The sequence below is a fragment of the Agelaius tricolor genome, unplaced genomic scaffold (genome assembly GCF_023055355.1).
Source record: "Agelaius tricolor isolate 1412-34295 unplaced genomic scaffold, bAgeTri1.0.p SCAF_54, whole genome shotgun sequence".
In the NCBI taxonomy this organism is placed as follows: Eukaryota; Metazoa; Chordata; class Aves; order Passeriformes; family Icteridae; genus Agelaius; species Agelaius tricolor.
In genome coordinates, this window is record NW_027269314.1 from 2,537,175 (window position 1) to 2,559,446 (window position 22,272).

The window sequence follows — 22,272 nt, forward strand, 5'->3', positions numbered from 1 at the left end:
ACAACCTGTTAGAGATCAAAGCATGAGAAGCTCTACTAAGCAGAAAAAGGGCATAATTGAGAGTCACAAAAGGAAAGGGTGAAAATACAGAGTAGAGCTCATGGAGGAGTAAAAAGATAAAGATGATACTGGAAAATCAGCTTTCAATCCATCAAAATCCAATGCAAACAAATTATCCTAATTTTTAAATACTTTGATCCATCTGGACACACACATACACAAAATGGCAACATTTCTCTGTTACTAAAAACCAGTCCATGCACCTCATTCATACTCAGAACTACAAGAGTAAAACTAAACAAACTAAAAACAGAAGTTACAGGAGACTAAAAATAAAACAATAGCAAAAAATAAAAAAGGAGGGAGGAGAATATAAGGAGACATCGTAAATTTATTGTCTTCAATGAAGCAGGATGACTCCCAAACAAGGACTTTTAAGGAAACAAACCCATTGCAACACCACGTACTAAAAAAGCCTAGACTATAGATTCATTATAGAGCTGGCAGCCCCTCAAATTACAATCTTCTTTGAACTCCTCAATCCTTGCTGCAGCAGAGGCACAAGCACAGGGAAGCTCGTCTGTCTGCAAAAGCCTCCAGATGAGGGGCTTTGCCCAAAAACCTCCTCAGTTCTTACATGACCGTGGTTATCAAAGAATCATGGAACAGTTTAAGGTGGAAGGACAGTTTAAGGACCTTAAGGATCATCCCATCCCTACCATGGCAGGGACACCTCCCACTGTCCCAGGCTGCTCCAAGCCCCAGTGTCCAACCTGGCCTGGGGCACCTCCAGGGATCCAGGGACAGCCACAGCAAATCTGGGAATTCCAGCCCGGCCCCTGCCCACCCTCCCAGCCAGGAATTCCTTGCCAAGATCCCAGCCCAATCTCCCCTTTCCCAGTGGGAGCCATTCCCTGGCTCCTGTCCCTGCAGGCCTTGTCCCCAGCCCCTCTGCAGCTCTCCTGGAGCCCCTGCAGGCCCTGCCAGGGGCTCTGAGCTCTGCCTGGAGCCTTCCCTTCTCCAGGGGAACATTCCCAGCTCTGCCAGCCTGGTTCAGTGGTAGGGAAGCTCCAGCCCCTGCAGCAGCTCTGTGGCCTCCTCTGGACTTGTTCTGGCAGCTCCAGTTTCTTCTGCTGTTGGAAGCCCCTGAGCTGAATACACATTCCCATGGCATCAAGGTCAGTTACAATTTCTGGCAAACAATTGAGGAAATAGAATGAAAAAATAGAGGAGGGTCAACCATATGATCTATGTACAAGGAGAGGTAGAAGGAGTGAGGTTTCTTTAACTTCAAGGACAGACAGCTGAAGAAGGGTGAAACCTAATTTTTGACCTCAACTACCTCAGGAGAGATTAGAGAGGAGGGAATACCAGAGGTTCACAAGAAAAGGACAGGAGGCAACACACACAGGTTGCAGCAAGGGATTGTGGCTAGACATTGGTATTAGATTCTCTGTAGATCATTATTTTAACACCAATCTCTGGACCATGGACCCAGAGGATCAACGAGATCTCCATCCTAAAGATAAATTCACACCCTGACTGGACAAAGGGCTCTGATGGTCATCCTGATTTGAGAGAGGGATCAGACCCTTCCAAGCCAACTCAGCCCTACAGGCAAATCTGGGTGCTCAAGTGCCATATTCACCCTAAGGCACCACAAGGCTGGTGAGCTGCTCCTGCTCCGAGGGAACAGGGGCTCACACGATCCTCCACCTGGCACCTGAGAGCAGCCACAGCAGCCAAACGTCCTGCAGAACAACAACTGGGTCTGAGCAGGAAAACACCCCCCACCAACCCGAGCAAAATGAAAAAAAGGTGCAAAACCAGCTCTGGTAAGTGTTTAATGCGGAGTAAAGTTAACAAAACCAACTAAGTTCACAGGTGCTGACTGCACTTTATCTACTTCAGATTTCTTCACCAGTGCTGACAAACATATTGCATTTGTTTCCATATTCTTTTACTGCAGTTTTGAAGCAGCACATTTACACAGTCTCATTGTGCCTGTGGTCACAAATATAAGCCAGCAAAGATATTTTTAACACTGTTTAATAAAAAAGCTTAATATGCAGGACCAGACAGTTCTGGGGGCTCTCAGAATACAAGGAGTTTAGTCTATGCACACACTTGAACTGTGTAAATGTTGGCATTAAGCAAATATTTATTGCTCTTAAAAATTGATAAAACAAATTTAAAGCTTCCCTACAGTCCAGTGCTGAGGATTCCCAAGATCATCTTATATATATACAAGATTATATATATATATTTCAAGATAAATATCATCTTGTGAACAAACATAAACGAGCATCAGAAGGTCAAGAAAACAAAATGAGAGCAGTGAAGGAAGTGAAGGTTCAGGGAACTGCTGTAAAAAGTCAGGGAGGGAACAAAAATTGAGTTGAGAGAAAGGAATTTCTAGTGTTTATCAACAAACTCTCAAAGCTTACAGGGCCCAACTGTATAAAGCTCAGTCTTGCAAATCTCCTGTCAGGGTGCAAATAATGAACAAGAAAATATGGTCAATGGTAATAATAAATTTAATATACCCCAACTAAATTGGGAAAATATGAACACTGCTCTTAAAAAACTCCAAGGCATTTATTTTGTATTAGAGAAAGGTATTTTTCAACAGATGCTTTCTGGTACTTCACCAAAATGAGAAGCATCTGCCATTTCCTGAACTTGGATTACTGAACACCACAGCTCACTGCTAATGAAGTTAAATTCAAATGTCATCTAAAGAAGCAATTTTAAAAAATTGGGGTTTTTTCCCTACCTCAAAAACATTATTGTATTAAGGTCATGTTTGCTTGTTCTCAGGACCAGGCTTCCTGATTTACAGATTTCCCAGTCTGAACCATAACTGTTAATGCTGTGAACTACTTATTAGTTCAATTTAAAAGCCCATTAATTTTTGGAAAACACACAAGAAATGGCAGGCACAAATCATGATTTCACCTTTTCACCAGTGCATTAAAAAATAGCTTGATTAGAACAAAATGACATTGGGTCAAGATGACATTTCCTCCTCTTCCTGCACATCAATGAGAACACGATAGAGAGCACTTCCAGGTAGCATTGCCAGTTTTTGGAGGTTTTTAGAAGAGAAAGGTTGCTCCTTCCTCAAATTAGGTGTCCTGTTTTGACCTCACCTTAGTCTGAAGCTTTTACTCCAAAACAACGCTACATTTGCAGCTGAAGACCAAAAAAACACATATGGTGGTTTAAATTTTTATCAACTTTTGTCCCTCTGCTGATTTTCTCTCACAGACATTATAAGGATTTTTTAGAAGCAACATGAAGTATTTTTAGACCTTCATTTCACAAATGAGAGGAAGCCCAGCAGAAGGTTAATTCTAGAAATAGTTATGTAGCCACTTGGAACAAGCAGAGTCCCAGGGGAACCTTTAGTCCTTTAGTTTTTTCCATAGATAACTTGGGATTATTTTCCTAATTTCAGTTTAAAGAATAAAAAGCATAAGGTGGTGGTGTCACTGCAAGACTGAAACACAGAAAAACACAAGTTATGTCTAGGTCTCAGGATGAAATGTGGATTGCTCACCAGCAGCCACACTGATGTCTCATCACATGGACGAGCCTAACACCTGTAACCTGTTGGCAGAACGGGAACTTTTACACATCAGGAGCTAGACAGGGACATTTGCCATGGGATGAGAACAGGACAGAGGGAATGGCTTCCCCCTGCCAGAGGGCAGGAGAGATGGGACATTGGGAAGGAATCCTTCCTTGTGACAGCACTGAGGCCCTGGCACAGGTGCCCAGAGCAGCTGTGGCTGCCCCTGCATCCCTGGCAGTGCCCAAGGCCAGGCTGGACCCTGGGGCTGGAGCACCTGGGACAGTGGGAGGTGTCCCTGCCATGGCAGGGGTGGCACTGGATGGGCTTTAAGATCCCTTCCAAGCCTAACCATCCTGTGATTCTATGTTTTTTACAAGGTTGATCCATGATTGCTGCTCCTGAACATGTTCCAAGTAACTAAAGAATTTGAAGTTTAAGGTACATAAAAGATAGACATAATTCTATGAGACCTCCATGTCTACAACACTAGCTGCCTTTTGCCCCTCTGTCTGTATTGACACACTACAAGTTTAAGTCATAAATCATGTTCAAACCCATAAATGGGGTAATTTTCTCCTCTCAAAGGAGCCTGCACACCAAATCATCTCCAGCCCAGACAGACAACAATAATTTTTTTGTCTCTCAAAGAATCAGGATTTGGAAATGAAAACATAATACTTAAATGCTAGAGTGCAGTGACATGACTTGTTCATTGTAAAAGCTAAAAACAACTCTTTAATTGTTTATGCTGACAAAGAGTGCACAAAAGGACACTGGCTATATGTGCTGCACTTGCAGTGTTACACATTTGGATTACTGGATCATATTTACAGTGTCAGAAGCCCCATGTCAGTCAGGCTCTAAGTTAAGAAAATACCACTGGCTACAGTCAAGAGTGTCACCAAGGGGAACTCACCTAAAAGCTGCCAGTAAGGGAGCATAAATTGAGTCTCCATCATACACATACAAGTGGTCCCAGCTGCACTCTGTGGCAAAGTGATTGAATCGAAGCCTGAGGATTGTGTTTGGCCTGTAAAGAAAAAATAAAGAAAGAAAATATTTGTAATTAGCCACTCAACACACAGGACAAAATCCCTTCAACACACTTCTCTGGTGTGAAGCTCTGGTCTAGACAAGACTAAAACTGAGTCATTTGGTGTAACTGTAGGTGCATTAAACATGCTGTGGTTCAGGGTTTTTTTTTTTTGTATGCAGCTCTCCTGGTATTAAGCAAAAATTTCTTTATGGTCAGAAAACTGTGTCCTGTTGTGCAGAACAGATCACGGAACCACGCAATATTCTGAGCTGGAAGGGACTGACAAGGATCACTGAGTCCAGCTCCTGGCTCTGCACAGGACACCCCAACAATCCCACCCTGAGCCTGAGCCATTGCCCCAACGCTCCTGGAGCTCTGGCAGCCCTGGCACCACAAGCATTCCCGGGGAGCCTGGGCACTGCCTGAGCACCCTCTGGGGGAAGAGCCTTTCCTGAGACACAAAATAAGCCTCCCCCGACACAACTTCAAGCCCTTCCTTTGGGTCCTGTCCCTGGTCACACAGAGATCAGTGTCTGTCCCTTCTCTGCCTCAGAAGGAAGTTGCAGGCTGTGATGAAGTTTCCCCTCAGTCTCCTGTTCTCCAGGCTGAACAAACCAAGTGACCTCAGCCACTGCTCAAACAAGCCAAATGTCCCTGCAGCCAAATGTCCTCTCCTGGAGCCCCTGCAGGCCCTGCCAGGGGCTCTGAGCTCTGCCTGGAGCCTTCCCTTCTCCAGGGCAACATTCCCAGCTCTGCCAGCCTGGCTCCAGAGCAGAGGGGCTCCAGCCCTGCAGCAGCTCCGGGGCCTCCTCTGGGCTCTCTCCAGCAGCTCCACGTCCTCCTGCTGTTGGCCCCAGGGCTGGGGCAGCTCTGCAGGTGGGCTCTCACCTCAGGGAGGGGCACAGGGACACAATTCCCACCTTGCCTTTGGCAGCAGCCTTTGGTGCCATTTCTTCCCTTCAGCACCTTGCCCACACCACATAGCCTCGTATCCACTGGCAGATTTGCTAAGGGTGCCTTATCCCACTGTTCATGTCAGCAACAGATATGTTAAACACAGGGAGAAGACTAAGGAAAAATGCCCTCTGGGAGTGTAGTAAATTCTGATCCCCTAAGAGGCCTCAGTTTGCAGTGTCCAGCACAAGTTCACGCTCTCACATGACTCCTGCCAATTCACAGCCCTCTCTACCTGCACATTCAGGGAGCAACATGGAATGTGACTGAACATACAGATGTTATCACACAGCATCATATCTGACCATGGAAAAGCTTTAGAGAATAAACAAATGGATCTTACAGTCCTGGCACCAGCTTGGTTCTATCAAAAATATATTTCAACAAGTGAGATGCTCTGAACCGCTGCACCATCAATCAGGTGACAGAGGATAGACATTAAATATGCTACTCCTAAAAACCTGTGCAATAAATTGCTGTAAGCAATATAAGGATCAAATACAAGAAGGGCAGCAAAGTGAGGGGAGACATCTGAGAGACTTCTCCCAGTTTAGAAAACCTTTGCAATAAAAGGTCAGTGGTTCCTCTGAAGTCCTCATGGCTCAATGAGTAAAGAAACATCTGAAGTTCATCACTACAGAAACTGATTCTTCATGAATAAAAGCTTTCAGAGCTTTCTCTTGTTTCTCATACTACTGAAAAATCCCATGTGCAGTGAATCCCATGATCTGAATGGCCCACTATGATGTCAGTTAAGTAATTCATAATCCTTCATTATTTACAGAAGTGCGCTGATTTTTGTTCATCACATGTTGTTTCAACACAAACCTCTTAAACAGAAGTCAGTTTGGAGGGCTCAGTTGCACAAAAATTTATTTCCCAAGACCAATTAAGTGTTGCCCAATTTAGCTTTTAGAATAGCCAGAAAGAATTGTGAGACCTAACAATATTCAGTGCAGATAAAACTCACCTAAAAGTGCCAATAAGCAATACAAAATTCCAAGCTGCTTCCAACACTCACCTTCCTTCAATGAGCCAGGTGCATTTTGTCTTGTATTTGTAATTTCCAGGCCCATCTGTGACATACCCTGAAGGTTCAGTGAGTCTGCAAACAAAAACACAAAGACAAACATTAGTGTCCAGTGGTTTTAAACATTCAGAACGGATTCTCTAAATTCTGAAGATCCATCATATAGATTATTATTTACTTAAGAGCCACTATATACAGACCAACTACAGCACAACAAAACCCAGCTGGGAATGTCCTGTTGAACTCTCTCTGCAGGCCTTCTGATGATTGTTCTTCAATAATAATGACATCACTTCAAGAGGGATGGTTTCTCTATCATATTGATGCCATGGTTCCAAACCTGTATGTATGGATATACCACCTAACCAGCACAAGGAATTCCCCAACAGAAGCTAAAATTATTCCTAAATTATTTATTTACACAAACTGTACCATTGCATGCAGTTCAGATGAAGGCCATGGTGCAACCTGTCACTCATTCTGTATTTGATTCTCCCCAAACTCCTTGACAAGCTCCTGGATGGAGGGTTGGACTGACCCTAAGCCCCTGGATCCCTGGCAGTGCCCCAGGCCAAGCTGGACTGGGCTTGGAGCACCCTGGGATAGTGGAAGGTGTCCCTGCCCATGGATGGGGTGGAATGAGACAGGCTTTGAGGCCCCTTCCACCCCAACCATTCTGTGATTCTATATTGTTATCAATATCTGCAAATGCTGCACAGTGCAAATTCTACTCCAGCAAAAGAAAACCATTGGGATATGCATTCCTGTCTCATATGAATTAGTCAAAATATTCCAGATGAGTATTCCAGACACTGCTGAAAATAAATGGCAGGGAAGGATGGCAGCAGAAGGCAGCAGCACCTGAAAGTGCCCAAACACCATATTCTGGTAGAGCACATGCTGGCACCCAAAACAGGATTCCTTCCTAGGCAAGTTATAAACTCCATGGTCGGCACACTGCCGGAGCAAATCACAGCCCTCTGGCAAAATTCAACTGTCCTACTTACAACACAGCTCTAAAACAAAAACACTCTAAATTTAAACTTGGCAAAAAGAGAGGAAAGCAAGACCAGAAATTCCTCAAACCAGTAAACTTGGAACCTTTTCTGTGCCTTTCCCCAGTGATCTGTTAATGCTAACATCTCACTTTTTAACACATTTTGGCTGAGTCAAAAATTATTTTCCAAACTCTTTTCCATCAAGCATTTTTAAGGTTGATCTCTGATTCAAATTAAAAAGGCAAAACTCACAGGTTTTTAAAAACCACCTTCCTCTGTCTCTAAATTAATTTATTACAATACTTTTCAACCTGAGAAATTGAGCTGAAGATTTTTAAAAGCCAGTTACTGAAGTTCTGCAGGAAATGGACATTCAAGCAAGTGGAGAAAAAGCTCAGATTTTTGGAAGCACAAAAAGCATCTGGGCCCTCTATGGAGACACAGATGTCAGTGTAAACAGAGATTAGATTTAAAAAAATACACATACAGAAGGTATAGATTTAGGCTGGATATTGGGAAGGAAGGGAAGGAATTGTTCCCTGGGAGGGTGGGCAGGTCCTGGCACAGGTGCCCAGAGCAGCTGGGGCTGCCCCTACATCCCTGGCAATGCCCAAGGCCAGGCTGGATGGGCCTTGGAGCAGCCTGGGACAGTGCACAGGGTCCCAGCCCATGGCAGCAGGTTTGGAACTAGATGACTTTAAGGTCCCTTCAACCGAAATCATTCCAGGATTCTATCTTCTAGCACCTGCAGAAGCAATTGGAAATAAGCTCCCAACTTCACAACACAAAAAAGTAACACTCATGTTTGCCAATATCCAGGAGAAAGAAAGACAGGAACAAAAAAGCTGTATCCTAATTCTTGGTTTTACAGGAACTTCTCATTTCCACATACATATTGGTACAGAATTGTAAACACTTCATCATTTCTTCTCCCTTCCCTTTTCCAGTTCAAGCCAGCTGTTTCTCACTCCCACAGATTGTTATGCTAAATTCATTATCACAGCTGTGGCTGCCCCTGGATCCCTGGCAGTGCCCAAGGCCAGGCTGGATATTGGGGCTTGGAGCAGCCTGGGGCAGTGGGAGGTGTCCCTGCCATGGCAGGGGTGGCACTGGGTGGGCTTTATGATCCCTTCCAACCCAAACCATTCCATGATTCTGTGATTTATATTTCTTTTAAAATTTCAACATCTTTGAAAATTCAAACTACTTATCCACCAACCAGGAATTCACAAAACCAAATTAAACTTCCAAGCTGGAGGCAGTAACACCTAGTCTTTTTGTCTATAAAATCATCCTTTTGAATATAATACCCATGGAAAAGCCATGAATCAAACAGTACCAACAGTGATAGAATTTTGCCTGCAATGAAGAGCAGAGATTCTGAAAACCTGAGGAAGTCTCTCAAGTTAAAAACAATCTCATGCCATGTGGCAAGCTTTCAGGGAACCTCTGCTCATAGAATTCCTGCAACAATTTTATCTGGAAGCAATTACTAATTCATTCACCACAGAAATGCTACCAAGAGTGATATAAAGAACAAAATAAAATAATCCTGTTAGTACTGTAGCCCCAGGCATGTCGCATCTCAGGAGGGAAAAAAAGAGAGCATTTCAACAGCCATGTAATTCAGTGAAGTTTCAGCAAACCATTGGACTTAGTTTTAAAAATATAAGTCAAATTTCTTTGATCCCCTATTAGTAAAAACTTATCTGTAAGTTTCTCAGACTGCTTACTAAACTTCCTGCCATTATGGACAAATGAGGGATATTAAAAATCTATAATCTATTATTAAAATCCATTAATAAAAATCTATTAAAAATCTATAATTGATCAGAGTTGACACTTCTGAAAGGAAAATAAATAGCCTGCACTGCCTGGCTAGAGCAGGCAGTAGCATCCATGTTCTTCTATAAGCACTCTCCCAGACAGAAATAAATCTTCAGCACAAAAGCAAACTGAAATTAAAATTTCGTCTTTCCATTCAATAGAGAAAGATGAACCGATCTCCAGGCTGCAGAAAAAGCAAACAGGCCCTGTTCCCCATGCTCCGTGCTGCCTGTGCCACAGGGACACAGGGCTGGGCGTTGGCATGGCTGGCACAGGTCCCACACAGCCTCTGCCTTGGTCTGCGAGCAGAGCCTTGGGAAGGGAGTGCGGGAGTAACTCCAGAAGGAACAACACCCCAGGAATGAGGGGCTTGGATACAGGAAGCTCTCCTAACATGCATCAGGCCACTCTCACAGAAGGCTCCTACACAACGTAGCCTGTGTCACCACCACCACCACCAGGGTCAGAGGCCTCTGGGCCCAGAAAGCTTTGGCCATGTTTGTGATGTGGGGTGAGGGCTAGGCCCTGCTGCTGGCTCACAGCAAGCCCTGCAGCTGCAGGCAGGGCCAGAGGGCTGGGAAAGGACCTGGGGCTGCTGTGACAGCAGCTGGACACGAGCCCAGCTGGGCAAGAGGCCACTGGGGGCCCCTGGGCTGGGCCAGCTCTGGGGTGGCAGCAGGGCCAGGGCAGTGCCACAGTGCCCCTGTGCTGGCACTGCCGGGGCACCTCCAGGGCTGGGGCAGCTCTGGAGAGCCCTGGAGGGTGGCCAGGGCAGGAAGGGCTGGGAAGGGGCTGGAGAATCCCTGAGGGAGCTGGACAGGGGCTGGAGAATCCCTGAGGGAGCTGGACAGGGGCTGCAGAATCCCTGAGGGAGCTGGACAGGGGCTGCAGAATCCCTGAGGGAGCTGGGCAGGGGCTGCAGAATCCCTGAGGGAGCTGGGCAGGGGCTGCAGAGTCCCTGAGGGAGCTGGGCAGGGGCTGCAGAGTCCCTGAGGGAGCTGGGCAGGGGCTGCAGAGTCCCTGAGGGAGCCGGGCAGGGGCTGCAGAATCCCTGAGGGAGCTGGGCAGGGGCTGCAGAGTCCCTGAGGGAGCTGGGCAGGGGCTCAGCCTGGAGCAAAGGAGGCTCAGGGGGCCCTTGTGGCTCTGCACAGCTCCTGCCAGGAGGGCACAGCCGGGGCCATCAGGCTCTGCTCCAGGGAATAGGGACAGGAGCAGAGGGAACGGCCTCAGGGGAGGGTCTGGGTGGACAGTGGGGAAATTCCTCACAGAAAGGGCTGCCCAGCCCTGGGACAGCTGCCCCGGGCAGGATTGGAGTCCCCATCTCCAGGGGGATTTCACAGCCCTGTGGATGTAGCACCTGGGGACATGGGGCAGTGGTGGCCTTGGCTGTGCTGAGGAATAACTGGACTTAGAGGGCTTTTCCTACCCCAACAATTCTGTGCTTCTATGGTAATTTTATGACTCGGATGCAGAAATCAGACACCAGAAAATATGGAAAGACATCAAATACCACTTGTCTTTGATAAGTTGGCGAAATGTGTGGCTGCCACACAGGAAGTGCTTCCCTACTACCTGAACATTACATCTCCTGCTCTGCAAGGAGCAGCTCCTACACCCTAGGAAAACAGTCAGTCGGGTCCTGTACTGTTGTCATTATATTGCAAAGGTTCTATTACATTACATTGCAAGGGTTCCATATTGCTAGAGTTTCGTACCTCCTTGATGTTTCTTGTAGGGAGCTCCTCTAAGCACTGACTCTTCCTTGTCCTCACAGCAGCCAACTGACTCCAGTTCCCACCAATCCACTCTTTTATAACACTCTTCTTATTGGCTACAGGTGTGGCCTGTTAACATCAGGCTTGCTCCTAACCTTTAGTAATTGGTTCAGCTGCAACTCTTTAGGGGATAAGATTACATTCTATAACATCTTCATTTACCCATACTGTATCCCCCTACACTGTACTACAATACTTACAAGGCTCTAAACTATAACATTAACCTTAAAACCTCCAGGGTAGAAAAAACAACTGCAAGGATGCAAGGATCTATTCACAGAACTCAGATTAAAGCCATACATAAGTGTACTGCATAAATACATATGTGTACATTCATATACACTATACTTAAGGCTTGTTTCAAACTTCACTGTTCACAACAGTGTTGTGTATGCTAAATCTTTCACTGATTCCCATGTGGACTGCCATATACATGAACCCAAGGGAAAGAAGAGAGTGAGGGAGAAGAACAGCACACACATTCAGAGAGCTCCAGCCTTGAGTGCTGCCTATTCCAGCTTTTTTTTAAGGAAAAAGCAAAAGGGAAGCAATGACAAGGATGAAGATTTAACAAGAAAGAACTTCAAAAAGAAATATTTTATGCAAAAATATTCTGCACATTTAATTGCTCCCCACTCATTCTGGGAGCCCCTGAAAAGCAGAAAACCAACACAAGAAAATTAGGCAGCAATCAATGGTATCTCCTGGGTAAACAGCCAGATCTGATATTGGAAATCACCAGACAAATCTGAAGTTCCTTTAATAATAACGTGAGTAATACTAGCAGCAAATATTTTTCAAATACAAATTAGTATGCACTGAGAAAATTCCTCTGTGGGCAGGAACTGCGCAACAAACCAAAGCCTCAAAGCTGTTGACTAATTACTATCTAATAAATCTAAAGCAAGCCTGTTGCTAGTGAGTATAAAAACTCACAAGATGTACCTTAGAATTTAGGATTAAGTAACTTTGCAGCACTTACTTCAAAGCATTGTGACATTAAAGGTACATTATATGCTGGCAACAGGGTTTTGAATATATTTATTTTCATCAGAAGTATTAATAAGAAAAAATGCAGCTTGTCTTTCCTTCATTACTTTCCAGAAAAGGTAAGCAGGCTGGTTTGGTTTATAAAACACATTAAAATTTCATCTCTAAGTGTCATCACTGGATCTCAAAATGGGTTTGTATTACTTTCAGTTAGATTGTAGTGACACTGACAGTGAAGACTCATCAGCATCTTGTGTCTGGATAAGTTTCACAGCCTTTTCTCTAATAAAAACCCCAACCAAATAATCAAAAACCAAACAAAAAACCAAAACAAACCAACCAAACAGAACCAGCAAAATCTAAATAACCAACCAAAACCACCAAACAAACCCAAAAGCCCCTTGTCCATCCTTATAGTTGTTAAATCTAGAGATAGATGCAAGCAATGAGTTTTCCTCTTTTCTCCCTCCTCCTTCGCAAGTGCTCAAGCACTTCACAATTACAAGTCACTGGTTTGGGTATATTTGGAATTGAAGGCACAAAGAAAGGGCTGTTACAGCCTCTTACAGGAACAAACCCTTTCTATCCTAAATTGATTAATAATTTGACTTTGTCCATGTTCTCACTAAAAGCACTGAGGTTCAAGGACATTTATTATAAGCAAATGCTTTAATTTATAGGCATGGAATAGTGATCAGGCACACTGGGGATGAGAGAAGCAGATAAACAATCCACACAACTATTTCATTAATTTCTAATGAAGAACAACTAAATCCCTTCTGCCATTTGGGTTCCACACCACAGGTAAAGCTAGAAAGATGTAATTAATTACAGGCCAGGTCTCACAGAAGAAGGTAATGACATTACTGCAAAATCCACTTTGATAAGGATTTTACCTATGCAGCAACAGGTACCTCAAACAAAGACAATCAACTACTCCAGGTGCCCAGAGAATTCTCTCCTCCTCTCTCTTCCACATACAGAGTCTCCTGAGATTACAGTCCTAAAAATGAGAAAACTCATGTAAAAGTCACTGCTGTAGCATAACCATGTAAAACCAAATGTTTTAGGTTGGGACAGACCTTAAAGTTCATCTCATTTCACCCCTCTTCCACTGTCCCAGGCTGCTCCAAGCCCCAACGTCCAACCTGGCCTTGGCACTGCCAGGGATGCAGGGGCAGCCACAGCTGCTCTGGGAGACCTCTGCCAGGGCCTGCCCACCCTCACAGGGAAGAACTTTTTCCTTAAAGATTTTTATCCTACATACATAGTTTTTTAAAACAATTTGAATTGTAACAATCATTCAAATTACCTCACCTCAAGACTAAGACAACAGAAACGATGAAGGAAAAGCTGATTTCCCTCCTCCAACTCCATTTCACACATCAGAAGCATTTAAAAAAAATAAATAAACAAACCATAGAACTGTGCTGGATCCCAAACAACACCAGCACTTCCCCACTGCTTCAAAACCATCATTTATAGAGGCTGCCTGTGCTCCTGCTGCATTTGCCACACCAGAAACATGCTGGAGCTCCACTCTTGTTTGTGCCTCTAAGTTTTACATTCAAACTGAAAATATCCCAAATTCAGGTCCTTCCATATTCTCCTATTTCTTTATTCCCAGCCTCATCTCAGAGACCACAGAGCAGCATTTATTCACTGTATAACCACAGCTTCATCTCTATTGAACCAACCAGCCAAGCTGCACTGTAAATGTCAACATTACTGTGTACCTTTACTACAGATTTTTCCCTCATTCAAACTTACCAGGTAAAACAAAGATATTATTATTATTATTACACTGAAGGAATGCATTCTTCACACAAGCAGCACATTTTGTGCTGTTTGCCAGCACATTTTTCTGTGCCATTGTTCTATTATCTCTATATTATCTTTGATCTCTGCTTTCACACTGCAAGAACTCGAGTCTTGGCACTCTTATTTCTTTGAAATAAGAGCACCTTCCCCAGTGCCTGTATTTTATGCAGAAATACTACCATGACAAAAGGCCAATACATGAGGTCCCCTTGACAGCCACCCATACCCACCACTTGTACCTGAGACACCAGCCATGCAGATGGTGGACACTACAACAGCTGTCCACTAATCTAGCCCAACAGTTGCATTCTGCTCTCCCCATCTGTTCCCAAATCCACTTACTGGATCTTGGCCCAGTTCTTGGAAATAAGGATAATTTAGCTGAAAGTGTCTGTAATGCCCAGAAAAATGGGAGCCTCATCCTTCCCTGATGGTCCTAAAAATGCTCCTGGGGTTTGTGGTAGAGAGTTGTCTTACACCAGGCAGGAGGAGACAATAGAGCACAGTGGAAGCAAATGCATCTCACACATCATAAACCATCTCACTATAGCAGGAAAAGAATATATCAATGTCATAGCATAGTGCACAGTCGAGACAGCCACAATACACAGAGTATCACCATACCACATCACAGAGCTTCACCCCACACACAGTAACACCACCATGTCACTTCAGAAGGCCTCAAGGATCTGCCCTTTTTGTTCTCCAGCCCAGCCTTTCATCCCCTCATGTTCACACATCACACCTGTGTGCCCTCTGTGCTTGCTCAGCACACCTGGGCCCTCCATGGCTGTCAGTGCTGCTCACCTGGGCCCTCCATGGCTGTCAGTGCTGCTCACCTGCTTCTCACAGCTGCACCCATTGGGGGTGAGGCTCATCCCACTGCCAATCAGCACAAACTGTGTTCCTAAATATCAATCCTTCTCTTTCCCTGGCACACAATAACTCCCTAAAACCTTGGGCCAAGGGCCAGTGCAAGTGTCTTACCACAAAACTTGACCGCCTGCCAGACAAAAGGACAAAGAAGCCACATTATTGCAATGGTCAAAGAGAATCATCAAAGGCTCATGGACACAAGGTCTGTAAGATGAATTTTCATCCCTTTCCCAAAATTAGAAATATTCAATTATTCAATGGATCTCAAGCACCTGTACAGGTGTGCTGTACTGTAAGTTGCAGTACAGCAACTTACTTACAGTTGCAGTACTGACAGACATCAATCTTCTCCTCCAGCTGGAGAGCCTTTCACTTTGATAAGCTTTCAAGTTGTCAAGCCTACATTTAAGACCAGGAAAAGCTTCATTGGCAGCACATGTGCTGTATTGTGAACAAAAAGAGGTTAAGCAGCTGACTTAACCTTCAGGCCAGTAGGAACCAGAGCAAGTGCAGTTCCAGGCCATCCCTGTGGAGCAGAGGACCATCGTCCTGCTGCATTTCCTCAGACAAATGCAAACCCACCAAGTTTCTAGGAGAAATGTAAAAGTAGTAGCAGCAATCCCTTCTGTGTTTCCAATGCTGTATATGAAACTGCTGCCTTATTCTTCCTAAGCACTAAACCCCAAAATAATCCATTGAACTCTCAATAAGCCCATTTAGACTCTGATTTAGCTCCAAACTTGCCACCCTCCATCACTGCTGATTTTTAGGCCAAATGCAGAGCTCAGAACTTGGTAGTCGCACTTACAGAAAAGCACAAGCCAAAGATCAGTCAGTCTTGCAACAGAAGTGAAAATATTGAGACAATCTATAAATAAACATCACAGCCTGACCCACTTTCCTAACAGGGATAGAAATAATTCCTTTTATTTCCTTCCTGACATTCAAAAATTTTAAGCTACTACGCAGCAGTGTTACCTGCTGGGAGAACTGAGTCCTACAAAAATAAAGGTAGTTAGGAAAAAGATTGCTGTTAACCTCTGTTTGGTTCGGGCCTCAAAACCAGGTTTTGACACAGATCCTCAGATACAGATCCCTAAAATAGTCATAGTACATCCTGAAATCCACAGGGGCATTTGTGAACCTACAGAATGACAAATCCTCTTGACTTTTTAAAGAAGGGTGTTGGGTGAAAAAACAACATAAGAACATGCAAAGATCAGGAAATTGATAATGAAAATACTGTATTTATTAATGAAACAAATTCTCAGCCAATATCATAATTTAATGACACCTTGATCAACCAATAAGGAAGATGTTCTCAAAGATGCCACAAGTAGTAAAAATAATACAACAGAAAAGGAGCCTTTTAAGCATAAAATATTAAACCTGAGAGAAAAAGGGAAATGTAGTCCCCCAGAAAAAATAGTCTGTATGTTTATATGATACAAGGATATTCCACCTATCCCACAAATGTCCCTCTCCTCACGTGTATTACTGTAAAGAATAAAAGGCACGCAAATATTTGTCTTGAAGGAGGGGACAGAGAAGAATTTCATTGAGGGAATGAGAAGTTCACATAGCACCAATAATAAAATCAACAATTTATCACTCTAATCTCCTAAAATCTGTTTAGATTATTCCGTTTTCCACCTCATTTCAGTGAAACTGCTCCCAGACAAAATCCCTTGATCCACATGCCCTCTCTATTATAGCAGTCCCTCAGCACACCCACCTGGAGGGTTTAGGACAGGTCCTCAAGCAGGACTCGGATCATGGAGAGCAGAGCCCAGGTCAGTGCCAGCGCTGGCACGAGAGCGCGGCCGAGATTGCAGCTCTGTTCCCTCCCACCAACAGCTGCTGACACCACGCTGAGTGCTGAGGGTGACACACCTGAGAGATGGAATGGCACCCACTGGGGCCTGGACAGACTGGAGAGCTGGGACAGTGCAAAACTCATGGGGTCCAACACGGCCAAGTGCAGAGTCCAGCATGGGGCTGGAGCAAGGCAGAGCACAACCACAGGATGGGTGGGGAATGGCTGGAGAGCAGCCCTGGGGGTGCTGCTGGGTGAGAGCTGGACATGATCCAGCCCAGAGCCCCCCGTGCCTGGGCTGATCCCAGCGTGGGCAGCAGGGGAGGGGGGACTCTGTCCCTGTGCCCCTCCCTGAGGTGAGAGCCCACCTGCAGAGCTGCCCCAGCCCTGGGGCCAACAGCAGGAGGACGTGGAGCTGCTGGAGAGAGCCCAGAGGAGGCCCCGGAGCTGCTGCAGGGCTGGAGCCCCTCTGCTCTGGAGCCAGGCTGGCAGAGCTGGGAATGTTGCCCTGGAGAAGGGAAGGCTCCAGGCAGAGCTCAGAGCCCCTGGCAGGGCCTGCAGGGGCTCCAGGAGAGCTGCAGAGGGGCTGGGGACAAGGCCTGCAGGGACAGGAGCCAGGGAATGGCTCCCACTGCCAGAGGGCAGGGATGGATGGGATCTTGGCAATGAGGAATTGTTCCCTGGCAGGGTGGGCAGGCCCTGGCACAGGTGCCCAGAGCAGCTGGGGCTGCCCCTACATCCCTGGCAATGCCCAAGGCCAGGCTGGATGGGCCTTGGAGCAGCCTGGGACAGTGCACAGGGTCCCGGCCCATGGCAGCAGGTTTGGAACTAGATGACTTTAAGGTCCCTTCAACCGAAATCATTCCAGGATTCTATCTTCTAGCACCTGCAGAAGCAATTGGAAATAAGCTCCCAACTTCACAACACAAAAAAGTAACACTCATGTTTGCCAATATCCAGGAGAAAGAAAGACAGGAACAAAAAAGCTGTATCCTAATTCTTGGTTTTACAGGAACTTCTCATTTCCACATACATATTGGTACAGAATTGTAAACACTTCATCATTTCTTCTCCCTTCCCTTTTCCAGTTCAAGCCAGCTGTTTCTCACTCCCACAGATTGTTGTGCTAAATTCATTATCACAGCAAGAAAAAGAATGATGATTTGCAACCTCTTGCAGAAAAGCACAAGTGGCATTTTCCCCAAACTACTCATATTAATGAAAGCAATTTCACACAACATAGAAAAAAAGGAGCTAAATACCAAACACTTGGAGTATCTAATGAAGACAGGTGTACACAGTTGGCTTCCTTGAGAAGTTCCCCTTTGTTAAGTAGAACAAGACTCAAAAATAAAGAATAATCCAGATGACTTGAATTTAAGCAGGACTATATGAACATAAGAAAAATGTGAATACCAAGCACTTGTCCAGCTGCGTGTTCTCACTCACCTATGGGATGGGAAGTCACCTGCAGCACTTTATACTCAAACACTCGGCCAAAATCCTGGCTTAGCACATGGAGAAAAGGCCAGACTTCATGCAGCTTTGATTAAATCATCTTAATCCCTTCAATGAAAACTTCCTACTGCTGGCACAGGTCACTTTAACCACACAAATTACTCCACCAGCCAGCCTAAGCTTTTCCACCAGCTCCTGGAAAGAATTGAATAAACCCATGGTGCTCAAACCATCCCAGTGTTTATTTAAGAGCCTGAGCAAATAAACCAAATGTGAAAGTCATCCAGTAACTTAACAGCTCCAGACACCAGGAGGTGAGGAGCTGGAGGGACTTTCATATGCCAGAGTGTTTGTCAGCCTCACTGGGGCCGGTCTAAATCCCTTAGAGAATGGGGTGGGTTTAGGCACTACAGACTGCTATGCCTTTATTAAATGCATCTGCACAATACATTTTACAATCCAGATCAGGTATTTCCTAACCCACCAACAGATATTCTTGGCTATTAAAACACCAAGCCTTGATTCCTTAGCAGGGCACAAGAAGCAGCAAGAAAAGTTGGGTTTGGAAAAAAAAATAAATCCTTCTACAAAATAAAACAGGCTGGGAGAGCTGGGAATGTTCCCCTGGAGAAGGGAAGGCTCCAGGCAGAGCTCAGAGTCCCTGGCAAGCCAGAGGGACTGGGGACAAGGCCTGCAGGGACAGGAGCCAGGGAATGGCTCCCACTGCCAGAGGGCAGGGATGGATGGGATATTGGGAATGAGGAATTGTTCCCTGGCAGGGTGGGCAGCCCCGGGCACAGGTGCCCAGAGCAGCTGTGGGTGCCCCTGCATCCCTGGCAGTGCCTAAGGCCAGGCTGGATGGGCCTTGGAGCAGCCTGGGATAGCAGAAGGTGTCCCGGCCCATGGCAGGGGTGGAATGGGATGGGGCTTTTTAAGGACCCTTTCATCCTAAAACATCCTGTGATTCTATGACTTTTTAAACACACTTTAATCTGGCAAAGATGACATGCAACCATTTTATTTTTGGAACAAACTTTGAAAATATAGAAACAATGCACTCATTGACACATTACACAGAATTTGTGGTTTGTGTCAATGCTGCCTTAGCAACAGTCTCACTACAGTATCTTTATAATCCAAGCCCTGTTAGCATTTCTTTCTAGGATAAGTAGCTCTGGAGTGTTTGTCTGTGAATCACTCTTGGTTCAGGGGAGGTCACACCGCAGCCTCCCAACTCCTCAGCTGAAGAGACAGATGTTCCTGCCTGGTAGGGGAAAGATGGGGGCGTTATCTTTTCTTCTAGTAAGGCAGTGCCTGACATGCACATCTCTTGATAATCACTACCAAGAAACTCTTCCTTCAAAAAAATCAAGAACACAAAACAACAAATGCAACAGACAAATAGGCCAATCAAAAAAAAAAACCCGCAATTGTGGACATCCAACCCAGCCAGCAGAGAACTAAACTCCCTGAGGGAAGGTGTAGCTGTAAAAATTGTTGCTTGCATCCCTAGCCCAGCCATATGCACCTCTCCTATTGCCTCCAAAATGACTTTGAAATGAGTTATTCTGGGACTGTAGTGGGGAAAAAATGAAATTCCATCTGCTCGCAACAGATTTGCAACAACAAAAACAAAGACAGTGGCTCAACACTAGTTATGCAAAGTTTTGAAATAACCCCTCTCACTTCACCAAGCTAAACATGACTGACAGGCCACCTCTCTACTAAACAACTCTAAAGAAAGTCCCAACTTCTTATTTAGGATTCAGTTACCACCAATCTTTCCTCACTCTGGCAATGTCCATAGGAAATGGCACTAAGATGAAGGGGGGTTTAGATTAGATATTATGAAGAAATTATTCTGTATGGGAGAGATGAGGCCCTGGCACAGGGTGCCCAGAGCAGCTGGGGCTGCCCCTGGATCCCTGGCAGTGCCCAAGACCAGGCTGGATGGGCCTTGGAGCAGCCTGGGACAGTGGAAGGTGTTCCCACTAATGGCAGTGGAATGGAATAATAAGCAAGGGACTTTCAGGTGCCTTCTAACCCAAGCTATTCCATGATTCTAAAAGTCTGTTTGCACTAACAAGGAATTGTGCACAAAATACTGCTGTGCTTGCCTTAGTTTATTAAGAAAAACAGGAAAGGAAAAGGTTTTGCCTCATTCCACTTTCCCATTTAGCTTCCTACATTTTCACTTCATTACCTGTATTCACAACCAAGATGGCTGAAAACATTATTTATAAGAGAAACATCGACAGCCCCCAGTCCACACCCTTAAACCTGTAAGGAAAATTTCATTCTTGCCTCAAAATTACTCAAACAAAGAAATGTCACTTCACTGTGCCCTATGATGGAGCACTAGGAGAAGCACTTGGGTGGAGCCCTGCAGAGCAAGAACCCATGAGCCAGGGCACACAGAGTGCTGCCCTGCAGAGCAGGAACCCATCAGCCAGGGCACACAGAGTGCTGCCCTGCACAGCAGGAACCCATCAGCCAGGGCACACAGAGTGCTGCCCTGCAGAGCAGGAACCCATCAGCCAGGGCAGACAGAGTGCTGCCCTGCAGAGCAGGAACCCATCAGCCAGGGCACACAGAGTGCTGCCCTGCAGAGCAGGAACCCATCAGCCAGGGCACACAGAGTGCTGCCCTGCACAGCAATAACCCATGAGCCAGGCACACAGAGTGCTGCCCTGCAGAGCAGGAACCCATCAGCCAGGGCACACAGAGTGCTGCCCTGCACAGCAAGAACCCATGAGCCAGGCACACAGAGTGCTGCCCTGCACAGCAAGAACCCATGAGCCAGGGCACACAGAGTGCTGCCCTGCACAGCAAGAACCCATGAGCCAGGGCACACAGAGTGCTGCCCTGCAGCACGCTCCAACACCGCTGCATGTCCATGCTCAGAAGCATTTCAGGGTGCTGATATGACTTGGGTAACCACCAGGCTCTTTTCCTCTTGGATATATCTTTGTTCCAGGCCCAAAGCAACTCTCTGCCCTGCTGTGGGGCTGAGGAACACACACAGGTGTAGCAGAGGTACAACACCAAGGGCAATCTTGGTGTCAGCCCTCATTTCAGATATTTAACACAATAAATACCAAACTTCAGGTCAAAGGAAGAAAAAAGCTGAATGTTTTTTAGACCTAACCACAGATCCATCAATGCATCATAAGGTCAGTACTTCCTCTCATCTCCTGTGCTTCAAATTAATCTGTCAGAGGTAATTTAAAGCACAAGGAGTAAGAAGTGAAGCAATCAAAGAGATAAATTCCTCTTAGACATATGAAAAATCCAAGGGTACCAGGCACTGGACAACAGCTTTCAGGAACCATTTTGTTCTTTCGCTAAAATTATCTATGCAAATGTACAAATAAAAATTCATGGTTTCGTGACAAAAATAATTTAAAATATGTCTGCACAAGGTTTCCCAGGAAATTTTAAAACCCCAACATCCAATTACAGAGCCCCTCCGAGTATCCCAAGTACCTGGACCAGGAGTGCTTGAACAGGTGAGGTTCCCATAGCTCAGGTACTGTAAACCCCTGTTACACCTGAACACACAGAGCTGAAACCTCAAAAAGGAAACATGATTGCCAAAGCAGAGGGAAAAATGGTGCCCAGCTCTCAGGAGAGAGATGAGCTCTAAGAAGGTGAGCTGTCACAGTAGTGTGTGACAGGGACAAGCAAGGGCAGTTGGGGACCCAACTTGTTCTTCCTCTTCATCCCACCCACAGCAACAGCTGCTTTCCTGCCTGCCAAGAGCTCTGTCGTACTATTCTGAGCTTTTTACATCTCATTATTTAATTTATTTATTAAAGGCTGATAGGGGAAAAGGGAGGCAAAACTTGCTCAAAGCATTTGAGTTTTATTTAGATTAAGACAGGCTGTTCAAACTGGCTCAGAGTCAAACGGTTCCACTAATTACAATCCGTAGTTTAGAAAGAGTGGAAGCAGTTCTTGGTTAGGTGCTACAGCTGCAGAGCTCTTCACTTAGGGGTGAGTTTCTCATCTCAGCAAGGTTAACAAGCACAGTTTAAAGGACATGGCAATTCCCAAACCATGAAATGGCATTTCCCAGGAAATTAGTCGATTTAAAACTGAGCTGTAAAATTAA

General features: G+C 45.3%; 1 protein-coding gene across 1 annotated transcript in view; it reads right to left on the minus strand.

The window, feature by feature from the left end:
* The window catches only part of ATRN (attractin), a 148,292-nt gene that overhangs the window by 105,171 nt on the left and 20,849 nt on the right, over nucleotides 1-22,272 (minus strand). The window contains exons 2-3 of the mRNA XM_071455749.1: nucleotides 6,589-6,672; nucleotides 4,494-4,607 (exon numbers count right to left, since the gene is read on the minus strand). Coding sequence (XP_071311850.1) covers nucleotides 4,494-4,607; nucleotides 6,589-6,672 — 198 coding nt within the window. The remainder of the gene's footprint in view (nucleotides 1-4,493; nucleotides 4,608-6,588; nucleotides 6,673-22,272) is intronic.